General features: G+C 66.9%; 1 protein-coding gene across 3 annotated transcripts; it reads left to right on the plus strand.

Moving 5' to 3' along the window:
• Nucleotides 1-891: 891 nt before the first annotated feature.
• On the plus strand, nucleotides 892-20827 carry ABCA2 (ATP binding cassette subfamily A member 2; the record flags this gene model as incomplete). Of its 3 annotated transcripts, none has more annotated exons than XM_082657375.1 (48): nucleotides 892-972; nucleotides 4616-4709; nucleotides 5701-5812; nucleotides 5894-6057; nucleotides 6352-6479; nucleotides 6610-6720; nucleotides 7030-7248; nucleotides 7529-7893; nucleotides 8141-8300; nucleotides 9140-9268; nucleotides 9358-9525; nucleotides 9597-9693; nucleotides 9844-10017; nucleotides 10086-10188; nucleotides 10267-10381; nucleotides 10909-11099; nucleotides 11198-11348; nucleotides 11424-11628; nucleotides 11745-11909; nucleotides 11997-12177; nucleotides 12276-12488; nucleotides 12575-12771; nucleotides 12859-13041; nucleotides 13197-13381; nucleotides 13836-13956; nucleotides 14223-14459; nucleotides 14538-14744; nucleotides 14997-15099; nucleotides 15201-15520; nucleotides 15593-15806; nucleotides 15897-16002; nucleotides 16101-16212; nucleotides 16289-16349; nucleotides 16432-16606; nucleotides 16746-16861; nucleotides 16946-17093; nucleotides 17195-17318; nucleotides 17440-17572; nucleotides 17712-17829; nucleotides 17943-18121; nucleotides 18205-18346; nucleotides 18416-18550; nucleotides 18728-18831; nucleotides 18913-19005; nucleotides 19106-19208; nucleotides 19284-19421; nucleotides 19496-19702; nucleotides 20118-20827. In XM_082657375.1, the coding sequence occupies 48 exons, from the start codon at nucleotides 907-909 to the stop codon at nucleotides 20151-20153; spliced, it is 7308 nt and encodes a 2435-aa protein (XP_082513501.1). In that variant the 3' UTR covers nucleotides 20154-20827. The 3 variants fall into 3 exon arrangements, with proteins under 3 accessions (XP_082513501.1, XP_082513503.1, XP_082513502.1); XM_082657377.1 differs by having other exon boundaries at nucleotides 907-972; nucleotides 11424-11592; XM_082657376.1 differs by having other exon boundaries at nucleotides 907-972; nucleotides 15201-15806.
• Between the last annotated feature and the right edge of the window lie 2309 nt (nucleotides 20828-23136).

A 23136-nucleotide genomic window follows, 5' to 3' on the forward strand; every position in this document is an offset into this window, starting at 1 on the left:
CTGGGCCCAGGGAGCTGCAGCCCCGGCCGAGCCCAGCCAGGCCAGTCCTGCTACTTGGTCACCAAGCGGCTCATTCACAAGGAACGCAGGAAACTTTTACAGGGGTAGGGCAGCCCACCTGCAGCCCCTCTCACCAGCCCCACCCCCTCGTAAGGGGTACAGGTCGGGGCTGCACCCAGTGGGGCAGGAAAGCTGAGCCTTGAAGCAGGTGAGAGCAGGGCCCGCCCTGTGCACAGGTGGGATCTGCATGCAAGGCGGAGCTCCCCTCCCCAGGTGTGGGCGGCTGCCTCCCTCCAGGCCCCAAGTGCCCTGGGCACTGGGACCTGTCTCTTAGGTCCAGATGAAATTCCTGCCATCAGCCCTTCTGCGGGGAGGGCAAGGCGGAGGTGGGGACCTGGTGGGGGACGACCGCTCCCAGCATCCCCTCAGGGCGCCCTCGGCCAGGGCCAGTGACGACCTTGGGGTGCCTCTGTGGGAGGAGGGTTTCAAGGGGGTGGGGCGCTGCGCACAGGCCTGGCGCCCGTGAGAGAAGAGCGCCCTGGAAGGGAGTGAGTCGGGGGTCTTGGTTTAGATGTGGGCTCTTGGGCGCGTCACTTCAACGCCTAGCGAGGTGGGGGGCGACCAGAAAGCCATTCTTGGCGGGTCAGAGCTCCAGGAACGGCCCGGACGGGGGCGGGCGGGGGCCCCGAGCGGCGGGCACCGGGCGGCCCCTTTAAGCGGGGGCGGCGCAGGCGGGGGGCGGGCGCGAGCGGTTGTCGCCGCGGCCGCCGGGGCGGAGCCAGCGCCGAACCGGTCCCGGACGCCCGAGACGCCGCCCCGCGCGGGCGATGCCGAGCGGCGCGGCGGGCGGCGGGGCGCGCAGAGGAGCGGGCCGCGGCGCGGAGGCGGCCGGAGCGCGGCCCCGCCATGGGCTTCCTGCACCAGCTGCAGCTGCTGCTCTGGAAGAACGTGACGCTGAAGCGCCGGAGCCCGGTGAGCGACCCCGCGCGCCGCGGGCCTGCGGGAGCGGGAGGCTGCGCGCACCGGGGCCAGCGGCGCGCTCCCCGCGAGCACGTGCGGCGGCCCGGCCGGGCACGCGCGGACCCCGGGCAGGCGGGGCGGAGGGCCGGAGACCCCTCACCCGCCCCCGCCCCTGCCCGCGCTCCGGCCTCCGGGGAGGGGGCTCGCCAGTGCCCGGCCCGCCGCCCGCGTCCGCTGACATTCGTGGTGCTCGGATGAGTCACGGAGCGGGCGTCCTCCACAACGCGCTCTCCGGGGCCAGCTTCGAGGGTGGGAGGTGGCCCTGGGACCCTGGGGTCTTGAGAGGCTCTGCTTCCCGGGGCAGAGGGCTGGCTGGGTGTATGGGTCCAGCTCAGAGGCTCTGTGGTCTCTGGACCCAGCCCCCTGGCGCCCCTGCAGGGACCCTGCCCCTCCCCTCCGTGCAGCAGCCCTCTGTCCTTGGGCAGGCACCTCTCCTCCCCCCTCTCCCGCCCACATCCACTGGCCCTTGCTCCTGCTTTCTCACCACCGGCAGTGTCCTTGCTGTGCCAGCCTCAGCCAGCCTGAGTCCCTGCATCCTTTTGTCCTTTGGGGCCATCCTCCCTGAAGCTGATCCACTCTCTGATCTCCCCCACCCAACCTCCTCTGGGGACTGGGTCGTGCTGTTTGGAGCTGTGACCACCCCGGCTCTCTGCCCTGTGCCTGAGGTTGCAGGGCACAGCAGCTGTCAGGGGCAGAAGCCCCGGTGAGGGGCGGTGCCGGGGTGGGACGGATGTCATCATGCCGACCGTCACTGCTCTGGCCCTGGGAAGGACAGGGGCATCTCCTGCTGGCCTGCCCAACCGGCGGCAGCCACACACACCAGAGAGGCCTGGGCAGCTCGGGTTCCTGACTGGGCCCTGGGGATTTTCCAGGATGGGGCCCAGAGCAGGTCAGGGTCTGGAGATGGAGCCTGAGGCGGAGGCATCCTCTTGCCCGTCTGGGGTCTGGGAGGCGCCTGTTCCCCCTGGCCCCGGGACCCCTTGGGCTGACCAGCTCCTGCCTGGGTCCCTCCTTGAGAGGGGTTTTGAAGTGCACAGTGGGAAACCCAGGCCTGCAGCTGGGCAGGGTGGCCATCGTCGCCGGGGCCTGGCAGGATTCCCCTGGGCACCTGGCCCTGGCAGGGAGCCAGGGCTGTGTACACTCCCTGCCCGGGGCGCCCGGGGCTGGCTGGCACTGGGCTCCATGATCAGGCCTGCAGCCTCGGGCAGCCTCTGGCGCACCTTCCTCCACCTCAAGTTTTGGGTCACTGGTGACAGCAGGGCAGGGATCAGGGATGAAGGGGGACTGGGACATGGGCATGCAGTAGTATCAGCCCCAGAGTTCTTGGCAGGAGGGACCCCCAGGGGCTGGGAGCAGAGGCTCCAGTGACGGCCCCAGCATCCACGGGGGACCCCGAGGCTCGGGGAAGGGAGCAGTGGCTTGTTGGGTACCTGACAAGCAGGTGGGAGGTGCCCACTGACCTACACCCAGGAGTAGCTCCCGCGTGCCAGGTTGGACCTCCCCCAGAACCTTCCTTGCCCCTGCCCCGCGGCACTCCAGGGCACGGTTAGGCATCTGGAGGTTCTCGGTCTGTGGCCACAGCAAACCAGAAATTCCTCCTCCAGGGTGGCTGAGGCCTTGCTGGGCCCACGCCATGGGCTGGGGCTGGCTAGATGTCGGGCACAGTCCCCCACTTTTCTGGGAGGGTCTTGGGCTTCACACTTGGACCCCTGGGCTTGGCTGGCAGAGGTTGTACCCTGCGTGCTGTGTGCCTTGCTGAGGGGGGCGTGTGTCCTGTGGAAAGCTTGGTCTGGGGAGTAGAAACCAAGGATCTCTGTGCCCTGCTTGCTCCCTCTTCCCAAGCTCTGTGCCTCGGTTTCTCCATCTGTCAGTGTGGCCTGTGGCCTCTTAGCTGGACATCGTTCTACCCTGGGGCCATAGGCTACTCCTGGTGGGGGGACCAGGTCACTGTCACCAAGTCCCTGGAGTGGGGGGCAGCACCTCCATCCTCAGGCCTCACCTATTCTCCCCTTGACGCAGGAGGAGGGGGCCCGGAGTGGGACAGCATGGGGTGGCAGGCTGGTCTCCAGGAACAGGGGTTTGACCACCTTGCAGGCCGCTGGGTGGGGCGCCCAGGTGGGGCTGAACCTGTACTGCCTGCCGTAACCAGATGCCCTTCTGGCCGCCCGCCCGCCAAGCAGGCCTCCCTCCTCCCAGCAGCATGTGCGCGGCCGTTGCTATAGCAATGAGGAGGCAGCGAGGCCTGTTGCTGCAGTTACTGGTGGAGGTGCCTGGTGGCAGGGCGGGTGCGGCTGGGGCTGGCCCCGCGGCCATGACCCTGGCCTCCCGCATGCCGCTTGCACACGGCCACCCTCGCGCTGCGTGCGTGTGGCAGGCGCCTCTCCCAGTCCACGATGCCTCCTTGGCTGGCCCTGGGCTGGATCCTGGCTCCGGGTGGGGGTGGAGGCTGGCGCGGGCTGGCGCGGGCGTGGGGCGCAGACACACGGCGGGGTGTTCCAGACCACAGAGCTCTATTGTCAAAGCCCAGTAAACAGGGCAGCAGCTGCCCCCGCCCCGGGGCACCGGACTCGGGCCCTGGGCCAGAGGGAGCGCCACTCACTGGGGGCTCTGAAGTCTGTTTGGGGTGGGGGGTGAGGGTGAAGCAACCCTGGTGCCTCTGGGAAGGGTTGGGGGTGGTCCCCCAAAGAGCAGCCGGCCCGAGGTCCTCCTCCCCCTTGCACTCCTCCCTGCCCGAGCCAGGAGAGGTGGAGGTAAGAATGGCAAAGTCCTTCCGTTTTCCAGGTGAGACAGAGAGAAGTCTGGGCTCCTAGGCCCCTGGTACTTCTTTGCCACTCCGAGCAGGTCCCAGCAGGGCTCACCTTGGTACCCAGCCTGGAGTGGCAGGAGCTGCCCTGGGAGCCCTGAGCTGATGCCCCAGGCAGGCAGGGCCACTGCGCCCGCCTGAGTCACCTGGGGTGACGGAGAGGGGCCGGGGCAGAAGGAGGGACCTGTGCCTCAGGGACTGGGGGCTGTCAGACCCCTGAGCAGGTCCTCCGGGAGGCTCAGGGCCCTGGGCTACAGCCAGGCCTCCCCGCCTAGGCCCTTGTGTGGGGGTGTGACGGCGCCACAGTGGCGGGAAGGAGGGCTGACCCTGGGGGCGTGCGGGAGCTGCAGGCCAGTCCAGAGACTGCCTCCGAGATCTTGCCCAGGCGCCCCTGCGGATGGGAGAGAAGATGAGCTGGGCAGACACAAGGGTCAGAGTGGACCACAAGCTGGCTGATTTGTCTCTGCTGGCCTTCAGTGTGACAAGCAGAATCTGGGCTGGGGGTGGGAGACCTGATTTGCTTGAGCCGGATGACGCTGACCCTCTCACTCTTCAAAGAGGTCCTGGAAAGAAGGGGCCGTGATCTCTGTGGCCCTGGGGGGGCCTGGCGTGACCTTCTGTGGCCCTGGGGGAGCATGGAGGGTCCGGGCTGGGCTGGGCTGGCCCTGCGGGGAGGGTGGCGTGTGTCTGGTAGGGAGAGGAGGGTTTGGCTTTGTCCTGCCCAGCGCTGGGCAGGTGGCGTGGGGGGCCGGGCCGCCCCGCACAGTGGCTCACTCAGCCTGCCCTTCCCAGTGGGTCCTGGCCTTCGAGATTTTCATCCCTCTCGTCCTCTTCTTCATCCTGCTGGGGCTTCGGCAGAAGAAGCCGACCATCTCTGTGAAGGAAGGTGAGGGGCCTGGGGGGAGGGGAGGGGCCCGGGCACAGCCGGGTGGGCGGGGAGGGCAGGCCCTCACTGCAGCACACACGCACGTCCCGGTGCAGTCTGAGTGCCCGTCCCCTGGCGCGGGCCCTGGCCATGCCTGCTGGCTGGGCCGGAGGACGTGGCTGGCCACGCGGCTGCGAGGTGACCGAGGCGCCCGTTTCTCACTGTTCTCCTCTGTTCTGTTCTGCCCCTCCCCCGCACGGTCTCTGTCCTCCTCCCGGGCCTGCATGCAGTCTGTAAGTGCGCGGCCGCCGCCTCCTGGCTGGCCCGGGCGGCAGCCACGGGAGCCCTGCGGGGCCTCCTGGTGCGGCTTGAGCCCTCCCCCGCCCGCTCGCTTGCATTAACAGCCCCTCCTGGCCAGCTGGGTCCTGCAGGGCCCCCTGCCCGCTGTCAGGAGCGGCTGGCTCTCGGTGGGTGGGGGTGGGGGGAGGTCAAGGGTGGAGGCCCCTGGACCACAGTGGCTCCCAGGTCAAGCTCCTCGGGGTCAACCCTCTGTCTGTGGGGTTGCCTGGCCCCGCCTTGCTGGGCTGGGGTGCCTGGCCACTCTCCACTCAGACCCTTGTGGGCTCCTGCATTCACTCTGCTAACCAGCTGGCCAGAGAGGTCAGAGGTCGCTGCCCAGGAGGGGCCCCCGTGCTCCCCTGGGCCCTGTGGGCAATGCCGCATCGGAATCCTCGGGAAAGGTGTCAGAGCATTTTGGCCTTGACTGGCCGAGGGAAGGGGGGCGCTCCGGGAGTTGTCGGGAAGGGGTGGTGAGATGCCCTTTGACCTCTGACCTGCTGGGTCATTTGCACTAGAACTCTTGGTCCTCTGTTTCTTGTCTGCTGCCTGAAGCTGCTTTTCCTTCCTGACTTTCTCTAAATCTCTTTTCTCGGCCTGTCTCCCTCCCCCTTCTTGATTCCTCCCTCTCTCCCCCCGGCCCCGCCCTGGGCCCTCTCACCTGCCCGCCCCCCAGCCTTCTACACGGCAGCCCCCCTCACCTCTGCCGGCATCCTGCCCGTCATGCAGTCGCTGTGCCCGGATGGCCAGCGGGACGAGTTTGGCTTCCTTCAGTACGCCAACTCCACGTGAGTGCCCCCTCGGACCTCGGCTGCCCCCCATCCCAGGCCTAGGCGACCTGCGGATGACATCCAGTGGTGGTGGTGCAGGGTCACGCAGCTGTTGGAGCGTCTCAACCGCGTGGTGGAGGAGGGCAACCTGTTTGACCCCGCGAGGCCCAGCCTGGGCTCGGAGCTCGAGGCGCTGCGCCAGCACCTGGAGGCCCTCAGATCTGGCCTGGACACCTGGGAGAGCCACCTTGACCAACCTGCAGGTGCGCCCTGGGTGGGTGGGGCAGTGCGTCTGCTGCAGGCGGCCAAGCCCCGAGCTCTAGTGTCAGCTGGGTTTGAGGCCCAGCTCGTTCGCTTCCTGCCCTGGGCCTGCGTGTGCCTTGGGCCCTGCTACCTACACGCTGGCTCTGAGTTCTCAGGGTGCACGTGCTTGGGGCCTGGCGCGCCACCCGCCACTGTGACCGAGCTGTGATGCCGGGAGCTCAGCTCTGAGGCTGTCTGGGGCACGTCGGCCCCAGGCAGGGCTGGCCTTCAGCCCCATCCTTCTACCTGTCCAGTGTCCTCCTTCTCTCTGGACTCGGCGGTCAGGGACCCACGGGAGCTCTGGCGTTTCCTGACGCAGAACCTGTCGCTGCCTGATGGTACGGCCCAGGCTCTCCTGGCCGCCCAGGTGGACCTGCCTGAGGTGAGGTGTCTGCTTCCGGGGACGCTCCCGGCCCTGGCCTCTCCGCTCTGCCCTCCCCTGGTTTCGGGTGGGAAATGCAGGGCCGCCAGCCTGCGCCCCCAGCCTGAGCCGTGACCCCTGCGCGCTCTAGGTGTATCGCCTGCTTTTTGGTTCTTCACCTGCCCTGGATGCGGGGTCAGGCATCCCCAGGGATCCGGAGCCCTGGAGCCGCCGGGGCAGCAATCCCCTATTCCGGATGGAGGTGAGGGGGACTTTTAGTGGGATGGGAGACATGTTGCCTGCTTCTGGGTGGGTGTCTCTGCTTGGGTGGGTAAGATAGGGGCCCCCTTAGGGGTGAGGGAGAGTCCCCAGGAGTTTGTGGTTGGCACGGGGAGGGGATGGTGATGTGTCTCCGTCCCTACCCGCCCACCCCCCCCAACCTATTGTTGCAGAACCTGGGTGGTCTCAGACCTGGCACAGTGGGTGGGGCAGGGTCCCCATCTTGGGCCAGGCCCTTGGTTTCCTCTTGGTGGGGGCTCCTTCTCAGCTGTTCCCCCGCACCCTGCCCCAGGAGCTGCTGTTGACCCCTGCCCTCCTGGAGCAGCTCACCTGCACTCCAGGCTCCAGGGAGTTGGGCCGGATCCTCACGGTGCCCCAGGGTCAGGAGACAGCGCTGCAGGGCTACCGGGACGCCATCTGCAGGGGTCAGGCTGCAGTGCGTGCCCAGCGCTTTTCTGGGCTGGCCGCTGAGCTCCGGAACCAACTGGATGTGGCCAAGATTGCCCAGCAGGTGAGGCCCTGCCTGCCAGCTGGCCCACAGGTCTGCTGCCAGGGCTCCACGGCGTCACGGCACTCCTGGGCCTGAGGCTGTGCACGGGTGTGCCTGCGGCCCTATAAATGCTGTGCCTTGTGCCCCCTGCCCCCCAGCCTGCTCCCCTCCTCCCATCTAGTGTCCCCGGAGGGTGTCCTCCTCATTCTACCCTGACCTCATCACCCATCTGCAGACCAGCCCCCAGACGCTGTTCCCTTCCCTGGGCCTGTGTTTCCCCACTTGCCCCGTTTCCCCTCAGCTGGGCCTGGATGCCCCCAACGGCTCCGCCCCGCAGCCAGCCCCTCCCCGGCGGCTGCAGGCGCTGCTTCAAGACCTGTTGGACGCCCAAAAGGTTCTGCAGGATGTGGATGTCCTCTCGGCCCTGGCCCTGCTGCTGCCTCAGGGTGCCTGCACGGGCCGGCCTCCTGGGCCCCCAGCCAACGGCCCTGGCGGGGCGGCCAACGGCACCGGGGCTGGGGCAGGCGTGGGCTCCAACACCACGTCCGAGGAGGGTGCCCCGTCCGCTGCAGCCCCGGCCTCCTCCTCGGACGTGCTGCAGGGCCAGTGCTCAGCCTTTGTGCAGCTCTGGGCGGGCCTGCAGCCCATCCTGTGTGGCAACAACCGGTAGGTGGGTGGCAGGAGAAGGTGAGGGTGGGGGGAAGACAGGTGGGGGTGGGGGTGGGGGTGGGGGTGGGGGTGGGGGTGGGGCCCAACCCCAGGCCTGCTTCTGACGCCCCCTCCCTGGGCTCGGTCCACTGCCCCCACTCCACCTCCGTCAATTGACACTTGGACCTGCTCTGAAGCCCCGCCCCACGCCCCTCCCTGCCAACGCCCCACTCCCCCCTGAGGTCTCACCCGCCACCCGCCCCAGCACCATTGAGCCCGAGGCGCTGCGGAGGGGCAACATGAGCTCCCTGGGCTTCACGAGCAAGGAGCAGCGGAACCTGGGCCTCCTCGTGCACCTCATGACCAGCAACCCCAAGGTCCTGTACGCGCCAGCGGGCTCCGAGGCAGATCGCGTCATCCTCAAGGTGCGCGCGTCCGCCGTGTGATGCACTTGGCCTGCGTGTGTCGTCTGGGACAGGAACTGGAGGAGCTGAGCAGAGTGTTCTGCAGGCTGGGGTCCCCTGAGCAGAAGGGGGCAGGTGGTGTGGTTCGTAGAATGGGCACGGGAGGGGTGCGGCCCTGGCTCTCCAGCTCTGGCTCGGCTCTGTGGGTGAGGGGACCTGTAGGCAGGACGTTTTGGAGGCTGCCTTGGGGAGGCACTGGATGGCTGGTGTGGTGCAGGGTCCTGGCCTGGCTGGACATGGCCAGGGCCGGGCAGTGCTGGTGAGGATAGAGGAGGGGCCGCATGCAGAAACCGTCCAGAGCAGCATCCAGTGGGTGAGATTTGGGCGGGGCAGCTGGGTGGTTTGGGGCCAGCTGAGGGCACGGTGTCTGTGGCCATCCCAGGGTAGAGCTCCTGTCTGGAAATAGTAGAAACCAGGGCTGGAAATGGCCCAGGAAAGGGAGAGGCTGTGGAGGGGATCCCTAGGATGACCACGGGGGAGGACGAGGACCAAGTGTCAGGGCTGCCCAAGAGATGCGTGGAGCGGTCCCCCAAAGGAGCAGGGAAGGTATTTGTGGGGCGGGGACCGGAGGCCGTGCTTCTCTGGTAGCTGGGCAGAGGGGCTTTCAGCGGAGGCGCTGAAGAGAGGCCTGGAGGGGGAGGGCTTGGAGCTTCCAGGTAGAATCTGGCCAGACCAAGATTAGTGCTTGGTGGGGACTGGCCAGTGGCTGGCCCCCAGCCATGGGGGGAGGCAAGGAGTGAGAATCCCCTTGCTGGCCGGGGTCCTTGAATGAGCTCATGCTCTGCCCTCACCCTCTGCAGGCCAACGAGACCTTCGCCCTCGTAGGCAACGTGACTCACTACGCCCAGGTCTGGCTCAACATCTCAGCTGAGATCCGCAGCTACCTGGAGCAGGGCCGGCTGCAGCAACACCTGCGCTGGCTGCAGCAGGTGCTGGGGGTGCTGGGCTGGGGTGGGGGTGGCACGGAGCCCACTCTGTCCTCAGGCCACCCTCTGAGCTGGCCTCCCTCACCCCCCAGTATGTGGCAGAGCTGCGGCTGCACCCGGAGGCACTGAGCCTGTCGCCAGAGGAGCTGCCGCCTGCCCTGCGCCAGGACAACTTCTCCCTGCCCAATGGCTCGGTCCTCCTGCAGCAGCTGGACACCATCGACAATGCGGCCTGCGGCTGGATCCAGTTCATGTCCAAGGTGAGTGGGCGAGCCCCGCGGTCTGCTGGTGCCTGGGGTCGGCTCTGAGGATGCCCCTTCCCTCCCCGCAGGTGAGTGTGGACATCTTCAAGGGTTTTCCCGACGAGGAGAGCATCGTCAACTACACCCTCAACCAGGCTTACCAGGACAATGTCACCGTGTTTGCCAGTGAGCCAGTCCCCTGGGCAGGTCCCGGCCCCTGCTTCTCTGCCTCCCCCCTCCCCTAGTCCCTCCCCGCCCCACACCCCTTGACAGCCGGTCCTCGGCCCTGCCCCTCACCCATCCCCTTCCTTGGCCCCGCCCCTCGTCCCGTCCCAGGCGTGATCTTCCAGACCCGCAAGGACGGCTCCCTGCCACCCCACGTGCACTACAAGATCCGCCAGAACTCCAGCTTCACTGAGAAAACCAACGAGATCCGCAGGGCCTACTGGCGGCCGGGGCCCAACACCGGCGGCCGCTTCTACTTCCTGTATGGCTTCGTCTGGATCCAGGGTGAGGGCCGGCCCTGGGGCCGCGGGGGGCGGGGCGCGGCCTCCGCTGACCGCTGCCCCCCACCGCAGACATGATGGAGCGCGCCATCATTGACACCTTCGTGGGCCACGACGTGGTGGAGCCAGGCAACTACGTGCAGATGTTCCCCTACCCCTGCTACACACGGGACGAGTGAGTGTGGACCGAGTGCTGGGTGCCTGGGGCTGGCGTGGAGCCCCACCTTCACGCCCCTCCCCTCCCCCTCCCCAGCTTTCTGTTTGTCATCGAGCACATGATGCCGCTCTGCATGGTGATTTCCTGGGTCTACTCTGTGGCCATGACCATCCAGCACATTGTGGCGGAGAAGGAGCATCGGCTGAAGGAGGTGCGGGGTTGGAGCAGAAGAGATGAAGGAGAGGGAGAAGAGGGGAGGGATGGAGGGGGGAGATGGGGGAGGGGAGAAGAGGGGAGGGATGGAGGGGGAGATGGGGGAGGGGAGAAGAGGGGAGGGATGGAGGTGGGGAATGGGGGCGGTAAAGATAGAGGTTAGGGCTTCCCTGGTGGTGCAGTGGTTGAGAGTCTGCCTGCCGATGCAGGGGACGCGGGTTCGTGCCCTGGTCCGGGAAGATCCCACATGCCGCGGAGCGGCTGGGCCCGTGAGCCATGGCCGCTGGGCCTGCGTGTCCGGAGCCTGTGCTCCGCAATGGGAGAGGCCACAACAGTGAGAGGCCCGCGTACCGCAGAAAAAAAAAAAAAAAAAAAGATAGAAGTTAGAGAAGGGGGAGGACTACAGGTGAGGGAGGTAGCTGTGGGCGGCCCTCCCTCCCCGGACCTGGGCTGGCAAGGCAGGGGCAGGGTGTTCCTTCCTAGTGCCCCCGTCCCAAGGTCTCATGCCCGCCCGCCTGCCCACAGGTGATGAAGACCATGGGCCTGAACAATGCCGTGCACTGGGTGGCCTGGTTCATCACGGGCTTTGTGCAGCTCTCCATCTCGGTGACGGCGCTGACCGCCATCCTCAAGTACGGCCAGGTCCTCATGCACAGCCACGTGGTCATCATCTGGCTCTTCCTGGCTGTCTACGCCGTGGCCACCATCATGTTCTGGTGAGCGCTTGTGGCTGGCAGCGGGCTGCAGGGTGGGCCTCGAGGGTGGCTCCGAGCGTTCAGGTGTGGCTGACAGCCGTGGCCCTGCGTGCCCCCAGTTTCCTGGTGTCCGTGCTGTACTCCAAGGCCAAGCTGGCCTCGGCCTGCGGCGGCATCATCTACTTCCTGAGCTACGTGCCCTACATGTACGTGGCGATCCGCGAGGAGGTGGCCCACGACAAGATCACCGCCTTCGAGAAGTGCATCGCGGTGAGGGTCGTGGGGGGTGGGCCGGGGTGGGGGTGTCCAGCCTCCTCTCCCCCACTGACACCGCCGTCTCCTCAGTCCCTGATGTCCACGACAGCCTTCGGCCTGGGCTCCAAGTACTTCGCCCTGTACGAGGTGGCGGGCGTAGGCATCCAGTGGCACACGTTCAGCCAGTCGCCCGTGGAAGGGGACGACTTCAACCTGCTCTTGGCTGTCACCATGCTGATGGCAGACGCAGTCGTCTACGGTGTGCTCACGTGGTACATCGAGGCCGTGCACCCAGGTGCCAGCCCTTGGGAGGGGTGGGGGAGGGGAGGAGGAGGCTGTCTCTAGGGGGACCCATGGCCTGGGGTAGACAGTGACCCCAGACCCTGGGTCAGCCTCCCCTCTACCCCATAGGCATGTATGGGCTGCCCCGGCCCTGGTACTTCCCACTGCAGAAGTCCTACTGGCTGGGCAGCGGGCGGACGGAAGCGTGGGAGTGGAGCTGGCCGTGGGCTCGCGCGCCGCGCCTCAGCGTCATGGAGGAGGACCAGGCCTGTGCCATGGAGAGCCGGCGCTTGGGTGAGCGGGCACCAGGGCGGGGACGGGCAGTGGCTGAGCTTCAGCGGCTGGAGGCAGCCCTGGCGCTGACCCTCGGCCCTGGTGCAGAGGAGACGCGGGGCATGGAGGAGGAGCCCACCCACCTGCCGCTGGTGGTCTGCGTGGACAAGCTCACCAAGGTCTACAAGAACGACAAGAAGCTGGCCTTGAACAGGCTGAGCCTAAACCTCTACGAGAACCAGGTGGTGTCCTTCCTGGGCCACAACGGGGCTGGCAAGACCACTACCATGTGAGTGTGTGGGGGTCGGCCCGGAGTTCCTGACGGAGCGGGCGGCAGGGAGGGCTCCCTGCAGGAGGCGGGGGCCATGACCCCGCCTCCCCGCCCAGGTCTATCCTCACCGGCCTGTTCCCACCGACATCGGGTTCGGCCACCATCTACGGGCACGACATTCGCACGGAGATGGACGAGATCCGCAAGAACCTGGGCATGTGTCCCCAGCACAACGTGCTCTTCGACCGGCTCACGGTGGAGGAGCACCTCTGGTTCTACTCGAGGCTCAAGAGCATGGCCCAGGGGGAGATCCGCAAGGAGATGGACAAGTGGGTGGGGCTCGGGTGGGAGGCGAGGCTGCGGGCAGAGGCACCGGCTCCCGAGGGCTGGTCCAACCCTCCTGTCCTGCTCTCAGGATGATCGAGGACCTGGAGCTCTCCAACAAGCGGCACTCGCTGGTGCAGACGCTGTCCGGCGGCATGAAACGCAAGCTCTCCGTGGCCATCGCCTTTGTGGGCGGCTCCCGTGCCATCATCCTGGATGAGCCCACGGCCGGCGTGGACCCCTACGCACGCCGCGCCATCTGGGACCTCATCCTGAAGTACAAGCCAGGTGGGCGGGGCGCGGGGTGGGTGTGAGCAGCCCCCTGCCCAGCCCTGCCCGGCCGCCCGCCCCGACCCCAATCCTGACCTCCCGCAGGCCGCACCATCCTCCTGTCCACCCACCACATGGACGAGGCCGACCTGCTTGGGGATCGCATTGCCATCATCTCCCACGGGAAGCTCAAGTGCTGTGGCTCCCCGCTGTTTCTCAAGGGTGCTTACGGAGATGGCTACCGCCTCACGCTGGTCAAGCGGCCTGCCGAGCCCGGGGACCCCCAAGGTCTGTGCTGAGGCTGCCTACCCCGGACCCCTTCCCAAGACCAGTGAGGTGGAGGGGCTGGGCCCTCACCATTGCCCCAGTGGGCCCAGGGTGCTGGTTGGGCCTGGCTCACACTGTCCGCCAGCCCCTGAGTGAAGCCTTCCCTACCCTCGCAGAGCCAGGGCTGACAGCCAGCCCCCCAGGTCGGGCCCAGCTGAGCAGCTGCTCCGAGCCCCAGGTTTCCCAGTTCATCCGCAAACATGTGGCCTCCTGCCTGCTGGTCTCGGACACCAGCACCGAGCTCTCTTACATCCTGCCCAGCGAGGCCGCCAAGAAGGGAGCCTTTGAGCGCCTCTTTCAGGTGTGGGGGTGGGGCTGGGCTGGTGGAGGGGTTGGGGCTCAGGGGAGAGGTCAGTGTAGGAGGTGGAGCTGCCCAGGAGCTGTGTTCAGCAGAGGAGGTGGGGCTGGTAGAGGAGGTGGAGCTGGGGTAGGGCTCGGCGGCAGGGCCAGCAGAGGTGGGGCTGCAGGGTGAGGTGGGACTGCTGGAGGAGGTGGGGCTGGGATCAGGGGTGGGGCCAGTGGAGGAGGCGGGGCTGAAGGGGAGGTGGGACTGTTGGAGGAGGCGGGGCTGGGATCAGGGGCGTGGCCAGTGGAGGAGGCGGGGCTGAAGGGGAGGTGGGACTGTTGGAGGAGGCGGGGCTGGGCTCAGGGGCGGGGCCAGTGGAGGAGGCGGGGCTGGAGGGGAGGTGGGCCCAACCCTCCCTGTGCGGTCCCCCCTCCCACCCTGAGGTGGGCCTCACCTAGCTCTTTCACAGCACCTGGAGCGCAGTCTGGATGCCCTGCACCTGAGCAGCTTTGGGCTGATGGACACGACACTGGAGGAGGTGTTCCTTAAGGTATCGGAGGAGGACCAGTCGCTGGAGAACAGCGAGGCAGGTGAGAGGCTCCAGAGCGGCTGACCAGCTCTGCCCCTGCCCCCACCCCCCTACTCCACCAGGTCCGGACTTGGGCCTCACTCTTCCTCTGTCTGTGGGGGCCAAGGGTCTTAGGTGGGAATAAGGATCCAGATCTCCCCAGGGTCAGACTGGGTCTGGGCCCCTCCGTGGGTAGGTGAGTGTGGAGGCTGGGGTCCTGGACGGGCCTGCAGGTGGCAGGCAGCCTTGAGCCCCACATCCCCTTCCGTGGCTTCTCTGCCGCTGCAGACGTGAAAGAGTCCAGGAAAGACGTGCTGCCTGGGGCCGTGGACTCATTGTCGAGGGAGGGTCACGCTGGCAACCTGGCCCGGTGCGCAGAGCTGGCACAGTCACAGGTGTCGCTGCAGTCTGCGTCCTCGGTGGGCTCTGCCCGTGGTGACGAGGGGGCCGGCTACACCGATGTCTGTGGCGACTACCGCCCCCTCTGTGACAACTTGCAGGACCCCGACAACGTCAGCTTGCAAGGTGGGCGGCGTCTGGGTGGGGCCGCAGGGTCCCTGGAGGGTGGTTAGGGCCCCCTGCTCAGCAGCCCCTCCCGTGCAGAGGCCGAGGCGGAGACCCTCTTGCGGGTCGGCCAGGGCAGCCGCAAGCTGGAGGGCTGGTGGCTGAAGGTGCGCCAGTTCCACGGGCTCCTGGTGAAGCGCTTCCACTGTGCTCGACGCAACTCCAAGGCGCTGTCCTCTCAGATCCTGCTACCTGCCTTCTTTGTCTGCGTGGCTATGACGGTGGCACTCTCCGTCCCAGAGATCGGTATGGCTGCCCGGCCAGGCATCAGGACGTCTGCCCTGCTTGGGAGCCGTGTGGGGAACCCGCACTTGCTCTGGGCCTGGGCGCTGCGCCTGAGGCTGGTGGGCATGCTCCTAGGCTCATCTGGGATTCCTGCCTCCTTGGGGTCCAGACCCCAAGCTTGGGCCCTGTGGGTATTGGGAAGAGGGGACCTGGGCCTAGGGGATGCTGGCAGGCCATAGAAACCTGCTCAGGCTTCCCCATGCACCCCACCAGGCGACCTGCCCCCGCTGGTCCTGTCTCCCTCCCAGTACCACAACTACACCCAGCCCCGCGGCAACTTCATCCCCTATGCCAACGAGGAGCGCCGGGAGTACCGGTGAGGCCGTGGGACAGGCTGCCCTGCGGGGTGGGGGCCGGTGCGAGAGCTGGGAGGGGGGGTCCTGTCCCCGAACCCAGACTGGCTCTGTGCTCTCTCAGATTGCGGCTGTCCCCCGACGCCGGACCCCAGCAGCTGGTGAGCACCTTCCGGCTGCCGTCAGGCGTGGGTGCCACGTGTGTGCTCAAGTCTCCGGCTAACGGCTCGCTGGGGCCCACGCTGAACCTGAGCAGTGGTGAGTCGCGCCTGCTGGCCACGCGGTTCTTCGACAGCATGTGCCTCGAGTCCTTCACGCAGGGGCTGCCGCTGTCCAACTTTGTGCCGCCCCCACCCTCGCCTGCCCCGTCTGACTCCCCCGTGTCCCTGGATGAGGACCCGCCGCAGGCCTGGAACACCTCCCTGCTGCCCACCTCCTCGCCAGGTACTGGCTGGTGGGGATGCCTGGGGCTCGGGGCAGCACGGGCTGGGCTGACTCTGCCCGCTGTGCCCACAGAGAACTGGACATCGGCACCCTCCCTGCCACGCCTGGTGCGGGAGCCCGTCCGCTGCACCTGCTCTGGGCAGGGCACCGGCTTCTCCTGTCCCGGCAGTGTGGGCGGGCACCCGCCCCAGATGCGGGTGGTCACGGGTGACATCCTGACCGACATCACCGGCCACAATGTCTCTGAGTACCTGCTCTTTACCTCTGACCGCTTCCGGCTGCACCGGTGAGCCAGGCGGGAGGGGCGCGCTGGCCGTGGGCGAGGAGCGGACACCCATCTCCCGCCTGGCTCACCAGTCCTCGGCTTGCTGCCCAGGTACGGGGCCATCACCTTCGGCAACGTCCAGAAGTCCATCCCAGCCTCGTTTGGCGCCCGGGCCCCGGCCATGGTGCGGAGGATCGCGGTGCGGCGGGCAGCCCAGGTGAGCGCCGCTTGGCCCCGGGCCCCGGCCCTTCTGGCCCTCGCCCGAGGTCTGCAGGGACCGACGTGGCTCTCGGGGTCTCTGTGTACTCCCCGCAGGTTTTCTACAACAACAAGGGCTACCACAGCATGCCCACCTACCTCAACAGCCTCAACAATGCCATCCTGCGTGCCAACTTGCCCAAGAGCAAGGGCAGCCCTGCGGCCTATGGTGGGTGAGCTGGGGCAGGGGGTGGGCCAGGCCGGGCGCAGAGCAGGCCCCTGAGGCTGCCCTCCCTGTGCCGCAGGCATCACCGTCACCAACCACCCCATGAACAAGACGAGTGCTAGCCTCTCCCTGGATTACCTGTAGGTGCGGGGGCGGGCGGGGGCGGAGGGCGCCGCTGTGGGACTGCGTGCCGCGCAGGGCTGAGGGCCGCCTCGCCCCCAGGCTGCAGGGCACGGATGTGGTCATCGCCATCTTCATCATCGTGGCCATGTCCTTCGTGCCGGCCAGCTTCGTGGTCTTTCTGGTGGCTGAGAAGGCCACCAAGGCCAAGCACCTGCAGTTTGTCAGCGGCTGTAACCCTGTCATCTACTGGCTGGCTAACTACGTGTGGGACATGGTGTGCCCCCAGACCCCTGGCTGTCCCGTCCCCCCCTCCGTCCGCTGCTGGGCCCCCGGTTCTGCCCCCGGGCCCCCCACCCCCGCCCCCGGGCCTCACCCCCTCCCTGGCCCCTCACCTGCCACCCCTGCTCTGGTAGCTCAACTACCTGGTCCCGGCCACCTGCTGTGTCATCATCCTATTTGTGTTTGACTTGCCGGCCTACACGTCACCCACCAACTTCCCCGCCGTGCTCTCCCTCTTCCTGCTCTACGGGTAAGGGGGAGTGGGCGGGCGGGGGGAGTGGGCGCAGGGCAGGCTCGGGCCGCCCAGTGACCTCCGCCCGCCTGCCACCCGCAGGTGGTCCATCACCCCCATCATGTACCCGGCCTCCTTCTGGTTCGAGGTCCCCAGCTCGGCCTATGTGTTTCTTATCGTCATCAACCTTTTCATCGGCATCACGGCCACCGTGGCCACCTTCCTACTGCAGCTCTTTGAGCATGACAAGGTGGGGCGGGGCGGCGGGATGATGGGATGGAGGGGCGCTGGGGTGATGGGATGGCGGCGCGGCGGGGCTGAGGCTGTGCCCTGACCCCCGTGACCCTCCAGGACCTGAAGGTTGTCAACAGTTACCTGAAAAGCTGCTTCCTCATCTTCCCCAACTACAACCTGGGCCACGGACTCATGGAGATGGCCTACAACGAGTACATCAACGAGTACTACGCCAAGATCGGTGAGGCCGGCAGGGGCCGGCAGCGTGCGCCCCTGGGCGGGGAGGCTGAGGGGCTTCCGGGCCTGGCGGCGAATGGGGGCTCCTGAGGCCCAGGCCCAGCCCTGAACCAGCTGCCCCACAGGCCAGTTTGACAAGATGAAGTCCCCGTTCGAGTGGGACATTGTCACCAGGGGCCTGGTGGCCATGACGGTCGAGGGCTTCGTGGGCTTCCTTCTCACCATCATGTGCCAGTATAACTTCCTGCGGCAGCCGCAGTGAGTGGGGCGCGCCGGGCGACTCACGGGGCGGGGGGGTGGGGCCAGGCTGGGCGCCGCCCCCCTTCCCGCCGTGGCCGCGGTGGGGCAGGCGCTGGGCGATGGCGGGGGTCCCGGCCATGCCCTCGTGTCCTCCCAGGCGCATGCCCGTGTCAACAAAGCCCGTGGAGGACGACGTGGACGTGGCCAGCGAGCGGCAGCGAGTGCTGCGGGGCGACGCTGACAACGACATGGTCAAAATCGAGAACCTGACCAAGGTGGGCCCTGGGCGGGTGGGGGCGGGGCTCGGGGTAGGGTGGGGCCCAGGTGGAGTCCGCCGGGTGGTGGCCCGCCTGCCCCGCTGAGTGGGCCGCCCGCTCACCTCTGACAGGTGTACAAGTCGCGGAAGCTCGGGCGCATCCTGGCTGTGGACCGCCTGTGCCTGGGCGTGCGTCCTGGCGAGTGCTTTGGCCTCCTGGGCGTCAACGGCGCGGGCAAGACCAGCACCTTCAAGATGCTGACGGGCGACGAGAGCACGACGGGGGGCGAGGCCTTTGTCAACGGGCACAGGTGCGGGGCACGGGTGTGGGCGGGCGGTGTCTGGGTGGGCGGGGCGACGGCAGTGACCCGTGCTGACGGCGCTGTGTCCTCAGCGTGCTCAAGGAGCTGCTCCAGGTGCAGCAGAGCCTGGGCTACTGCCCACAGTTCGACGCCCTGTTCGATGAGCTCACGGCCCGGGAGCACCTGCAGCTGTACACGCGGCTCCGCGGCATCCCCTGGAAGGATGAGGCCCGGGTGAGGGTCGCCCGGCGGGGGAGGGGGCTGGTGTGTAGCGTGGGCCCCTGACGTCATTCTCCCTCCCAGGTGGTGAAGTGGGCCCTGGAGAAGCTGGAGCTGACCAAGTACGCGGACAAGCCTGCCGGTACCTACAGCGGAGGCAACAAGCGGAAGCTGTCGACAGCCATTGCCCTCATCGGGTACCCTGCATTCATCTTCCTGGTGAGCCCGGGGGTGGGATGGGGGTCCAGTGCCCCGGCTTTGTCTTTGTGGGGGGCCCGGGGGTGGGATGGGGGTCAAGCGCCCCGCCTTTGTCTTCCTGGGGGGCCGGGCAGGAAGCAGCTGGTGGGGCTAGCTGGGGTGAACGGGTCCAGCAGCTGAGCCTGGCACCACCCCCAGGACGAGCCCACCACAGGCATGGACCCTAAGGCTCGGCGCTTCCTCTGGAACCTCATTTTGGACCTCATCAAGACAGGGCGCTCGGTGGTGCTCACTTCGCACAGGTCCGCTCGCCCCCGCCCCCCCCGCCCCCACACATCGGGCCCTCCCCACCTCCCGTGCCAGCCTGTGCGTCTCGCCCTCAGCATGGAGGAGTGCGAGGCGCTGTGCACGCGGCTGGCCATCATGGTGAATGGGCGCCTGCGCTGTCTGGGCAGCATCCAGCATCTGAAGAACCGGTGAGCAGCGGGGGCGGCAGGGACGGTGGGCTGTGGGCCGCGGCAGGCGGAGGCTGGGCTCCCCTGGCGGCCGGGCTGGGGCCAAGGGCCTGTCCCGCAGGTTCGGGGACGGCTACATGATCACGGTGAGGACCAAGGGCAGCCAGAACGTGAAGGACGTGGTGCGGTTCTTCAGCAGGAACTTCCCGGAGGCCGTGCTCAAGGTGGGCGGGGCCCCGGGGCGAGGGGCGGGGCGGGGCGGCACTGCCGAACGGCCTCTGACCGCTGTGCCCCGCCAGGAGCGGCACCACACAAAGGTGCAGTACCAGCTCAAGTCGGAGCACATCTCGCTGGCGCAGGTGTTCAGCAAGATGGAGCAGGTGGTGGGCGTGCTGGGCCTCGAGGACTACTCAGTCAGCCAGACCACCCTGGACAACGTGAGTGCCCTGGGCCGGGGCCGCGGGGCCCCCCTGGGCGGGCCCCCACCCACCCCCTTGTCCCTGCCCACCAGGTGTTCGTGAACTTCGCCAAGAAGCAGAGCGACAACCTGGAGCCGCAGGAGGCAGAGCCCCCCTCGGCGCTGCAGTCCCCGCTGGGCCGCCTGCTCAGCCTTTTCCGGCCTCGGCCCCCCACCACTGAGCTGCGGGCGCTCGTGGCCGACGAGCCCGAGGACCTGGACACGGAGGACGAGGGCCTCATCAGCTTCGAGGAGGAGAGGGTGAGCAGGGTCCTAGAGTCAGGGCAGCCAAGCCGGCCAGAGAGCCCAGGCTCGGGGTGGGGGTGGGGCTGGGGGGTGGCCCCGGGGCCCCTGCTGTCCTGAGCTCACGGGAACAGAGGGACCCGCCTGGTGCTCAGGACTGTAGTGGACACAGGAGGCCTGGGCACAGGCAGAGGAGACACACCCACACAGACCCCAGCACAGCTTGGAAACGGAGGGCATTTCAGAGACAGAGCGGAGGTGGGGGGAGCAGAGCCTGGGGACAGCAGCCACCGGCCTGGCAGAGGCAGGCCACGTGGGGAGCTGACCACTGAGAGGAAGCTCAGGGCGGACAGAGGTGGCAGAGCCTGCGTGCGGGCCAGCTTGGGGCAGGCGCGGGGCCAGACGCCCGACCAGGCCTGTCCCTGTCCCCCAGGCCCAGCTCTCCTTCAACACGGACACGCTCTGCTAACCGCCGGAGCTGGGTCAAGGTCACGCTGTGGGAACAGAAGTCGGGCGGTGGCTGAGGTCCCACCCTGTGCCCCCAGTGCCCGCCCGCCAAGGCCCTGGAGTGGGAGGTCCAGGACCAAGGGCTTCAGGCCCCTCCAGCCCCGCCCTCCTCGGCCATCGCGCCGCCCTCCCCTCATTGTGCCAAAGGCTGGCCCGGCCCCGGGCTGCGCACACCCTCACCCTGCTCTGCCTTAAAGCCTTGGGGTCTGGCCAGCCCCTCGCCCCTGCCCAGCTCTGCCTACCACCCCCAGGGCCACGGGGTGACCCAGGCTGCCAGGCACCGCCCGACTTCTCCTGGCGACCCCTGCCCTCCTGCACGGGCGGTTCTCTTACACCCAGTTTGGATGGTGGCTGCTGCCAGCCTGGGACTGGGGGGCGGGGCTAGGTCCCACCCAAGGCGCCTGTTCATTCTGCTTCGGGACGAGCCTCGTCACCCTGGTTTCCCACAGGGAGCCGTTGTCGTGGGCCGGGGAGGGGGCTGCCACGGGGCAGTGGGCCGGGTAGCAGAAATGGGGAAGCTGGCCCCACCGGCCCGGTGAGGGGCCGGACCCCCTCCCCACCCCCTCCAGCTGCCATTGCTCTCCCACCCAGCTTGGCCCCCTGCCCGCCCACCCGGGAGCCAGACCTGTACGGAGTGCACAGATGTTTGTTTTAAATAAATAAACAAAAAAGTTCACGCCAGCTTGCGTGTGTAGGGTGGGGTGTGGGGTGAAGGTGGGCGCGCTGGATGCCAAGGTACAGCCCCTGCCTCGTAGGCCAGGCTCAGGGTGGGGGAGGGTGACTGGGTCAGCCTGGAGGAGGGGTGGGCTCCTCCCCCTGCAGGCCGGGGCTCAGGAGAGAAGAGTTTCCAACACAGGGATGAGGTTGAGGACAGCAGCCCTGGGACCTCGGGCCAGGCCGAGCCTGCCCCGCAGGGACTGTGAAAGGAGGAGGGCGGGCAGCCCCCGAGGGCCCTCGGGGGGCTGCTCTGTGCATGTGGCAGGGACGGCGGGGAGGGTTGCTTAGGGACAGTGCAAGTGGCTGGGGTAGGTTGTGGTCTGGTTAATGTTGGTGACCACAGGTTTGTTCTCACTTCTTTAAAAACTTTGAAACATGGTAGAAATTTCATACAATGCAAGTGGATAGAAAACACAAATGGAATGTCTGTGTTTGTACTCGTCAGAGGTCAGCCTGCAGGATACACACAAGCATAGGCTCAGAGTGACATACACTAATGGGTGGTTTTTCAGTTTGCTGGGTTTCTCTCTCCCACTTGGCCTGGTTTGCTAGGGCTGCCATAACAAAGTACCATAACCGCGGCGCCTTAAACACCGGACGTTTACTCTCACCGTCTGGGGGCCCAAGATCGAGGTGTCGGCAGGTTGGAGCCTCCCGAGGCTGTGAGGGACGGTCTGCTCCCTGCCCTCCCAGGTGCTGGTGGTTTTCTTTGGGGCCTTTGGCTTTGGAAGCGTCACCCGCATCTCTGCCTCCACCTTCACACAGGGCTCTCTCCCTGTGTGTGTGTGTCCACATCTCCCCCTTTTCTATATGTATGTATATATTTTAAAAACATGTATTTTTGGCTGTGTCGAGTCTTAGTTGCGGTATTCGGGATCTTCGTTGCGGTGCGTGGGCTTCTCTCTAGTTGTGGCCTGCATGCTTAGTAGTTGTGGCGCGCAGGCTTAGTTGTCCCATAGCATGTGGGATCTTAGTTCCCCGACCAGGGATTGAACCCAGGTCCCCTCCTTTGGAAGGCAGATTCTTAACCACTGGACCACCAGGGAAGTCCCTCCCGTTTTTATAAGGACACAGCCATGTTGGGTTAGGGCCCATCGTAATGACCTCATCTTAACTTGATTACTTCTGTGAAGACCCCCTCTCCAGATATGGTCACGTTCTGAGGGGTGGGGGCTTGGGGAGGAGGACTTCATCTGAATTTGGAGGGGACACAGTTCAGCCTGTAACACTAGTAAATCTCAGGCTAGTGAGACCCACCTCCTCCGTCCGCCCCTGTGGACGCACCGGGACTCTGCCACACCCCGGGGGACTGCACACCCGTTTGTCCCTCGTGTACTTATGGGGACGACTCGGTGGCAGGTGTTTACCAGGGACGCCCCCAGAGTGTGTTTCCCCCACGCTTGCCAAGAACGTGGTTGCCACATTTCTGCCCGTTGTAACCACAAACCGTATGCATGTCGGTCTCATTTGTTCTTGGAATACGTGTACAACGGAACACAGTCATGTGTTCTGTTGGTGTTTTATTTCCTTTTTTCTGCACCGCGTGTTCATTTGTCCATGCCACCATTTTTCTAACGGACGCATAAGGCTGCCTTTACACACAGGACGTCTGGCGAACAGGCGCAGGTGTGGAGGGGCCTCGGCCCTTCTCCAGGGTGGCAGGGAAGCAGGAAGGGAGCCAGGAGACCCCCCAGTTGTTGAGGGCAGCCCCATGGTGGTGGCAGGTGGTCCGGAGGCCCAGGCCCCAACTCTACAGTATGTCGAGGTCAGCCCCAGGCTCAGGGGGCCTCTGCCAGGAGCGCTGACCACTGTTGCTTCCGGAGAGGGTCTGTCGGGCTGGGAGCCTTGACGGGGGAACGAGGCCCTGGGCTTGGAGTGGAAGGCGCCGTGCATATCCCACTGCTGCCACCAGGTGGCGCTGCCCCACGATGGCTCCTCCCTAAGCCCCCCTCCCCCCCCAGGCGCTGGGCCCCAGTGTGGGGAGTCCGGTGAGTGGCCCTTATCGGGGCGGGCCGGCAGGCGCACACCTGTGAGGCTGCCCACTCTCCCAGCCTCCTCTGGCCTCCTTCCAGTCCAGGGTGGGGAGGTGGAGCGGGGGTGGGGGGGGCGAGGTCCCCATGGCTCAAAAGATTGTGGCTTCTAACCCCAAACGTTCTCTCTTTTAAAGGTTAAGAGCAGGGAGAAACCCGCCCTGAGCCCACAACGGAGCGGCAGGGGTGTGGGGTCGG

Source organism: Grampus griseus (assembly GCF_964374135.1).
Source record: "Grampus griseus genome assembly, chromosome: 6".
Taxonomy (NCBI): Eukaryota; Metazoa; Chordata; class Mammalia; order Artiodactyla; family Delphinidae; genus Grampus; species Grampus griseus.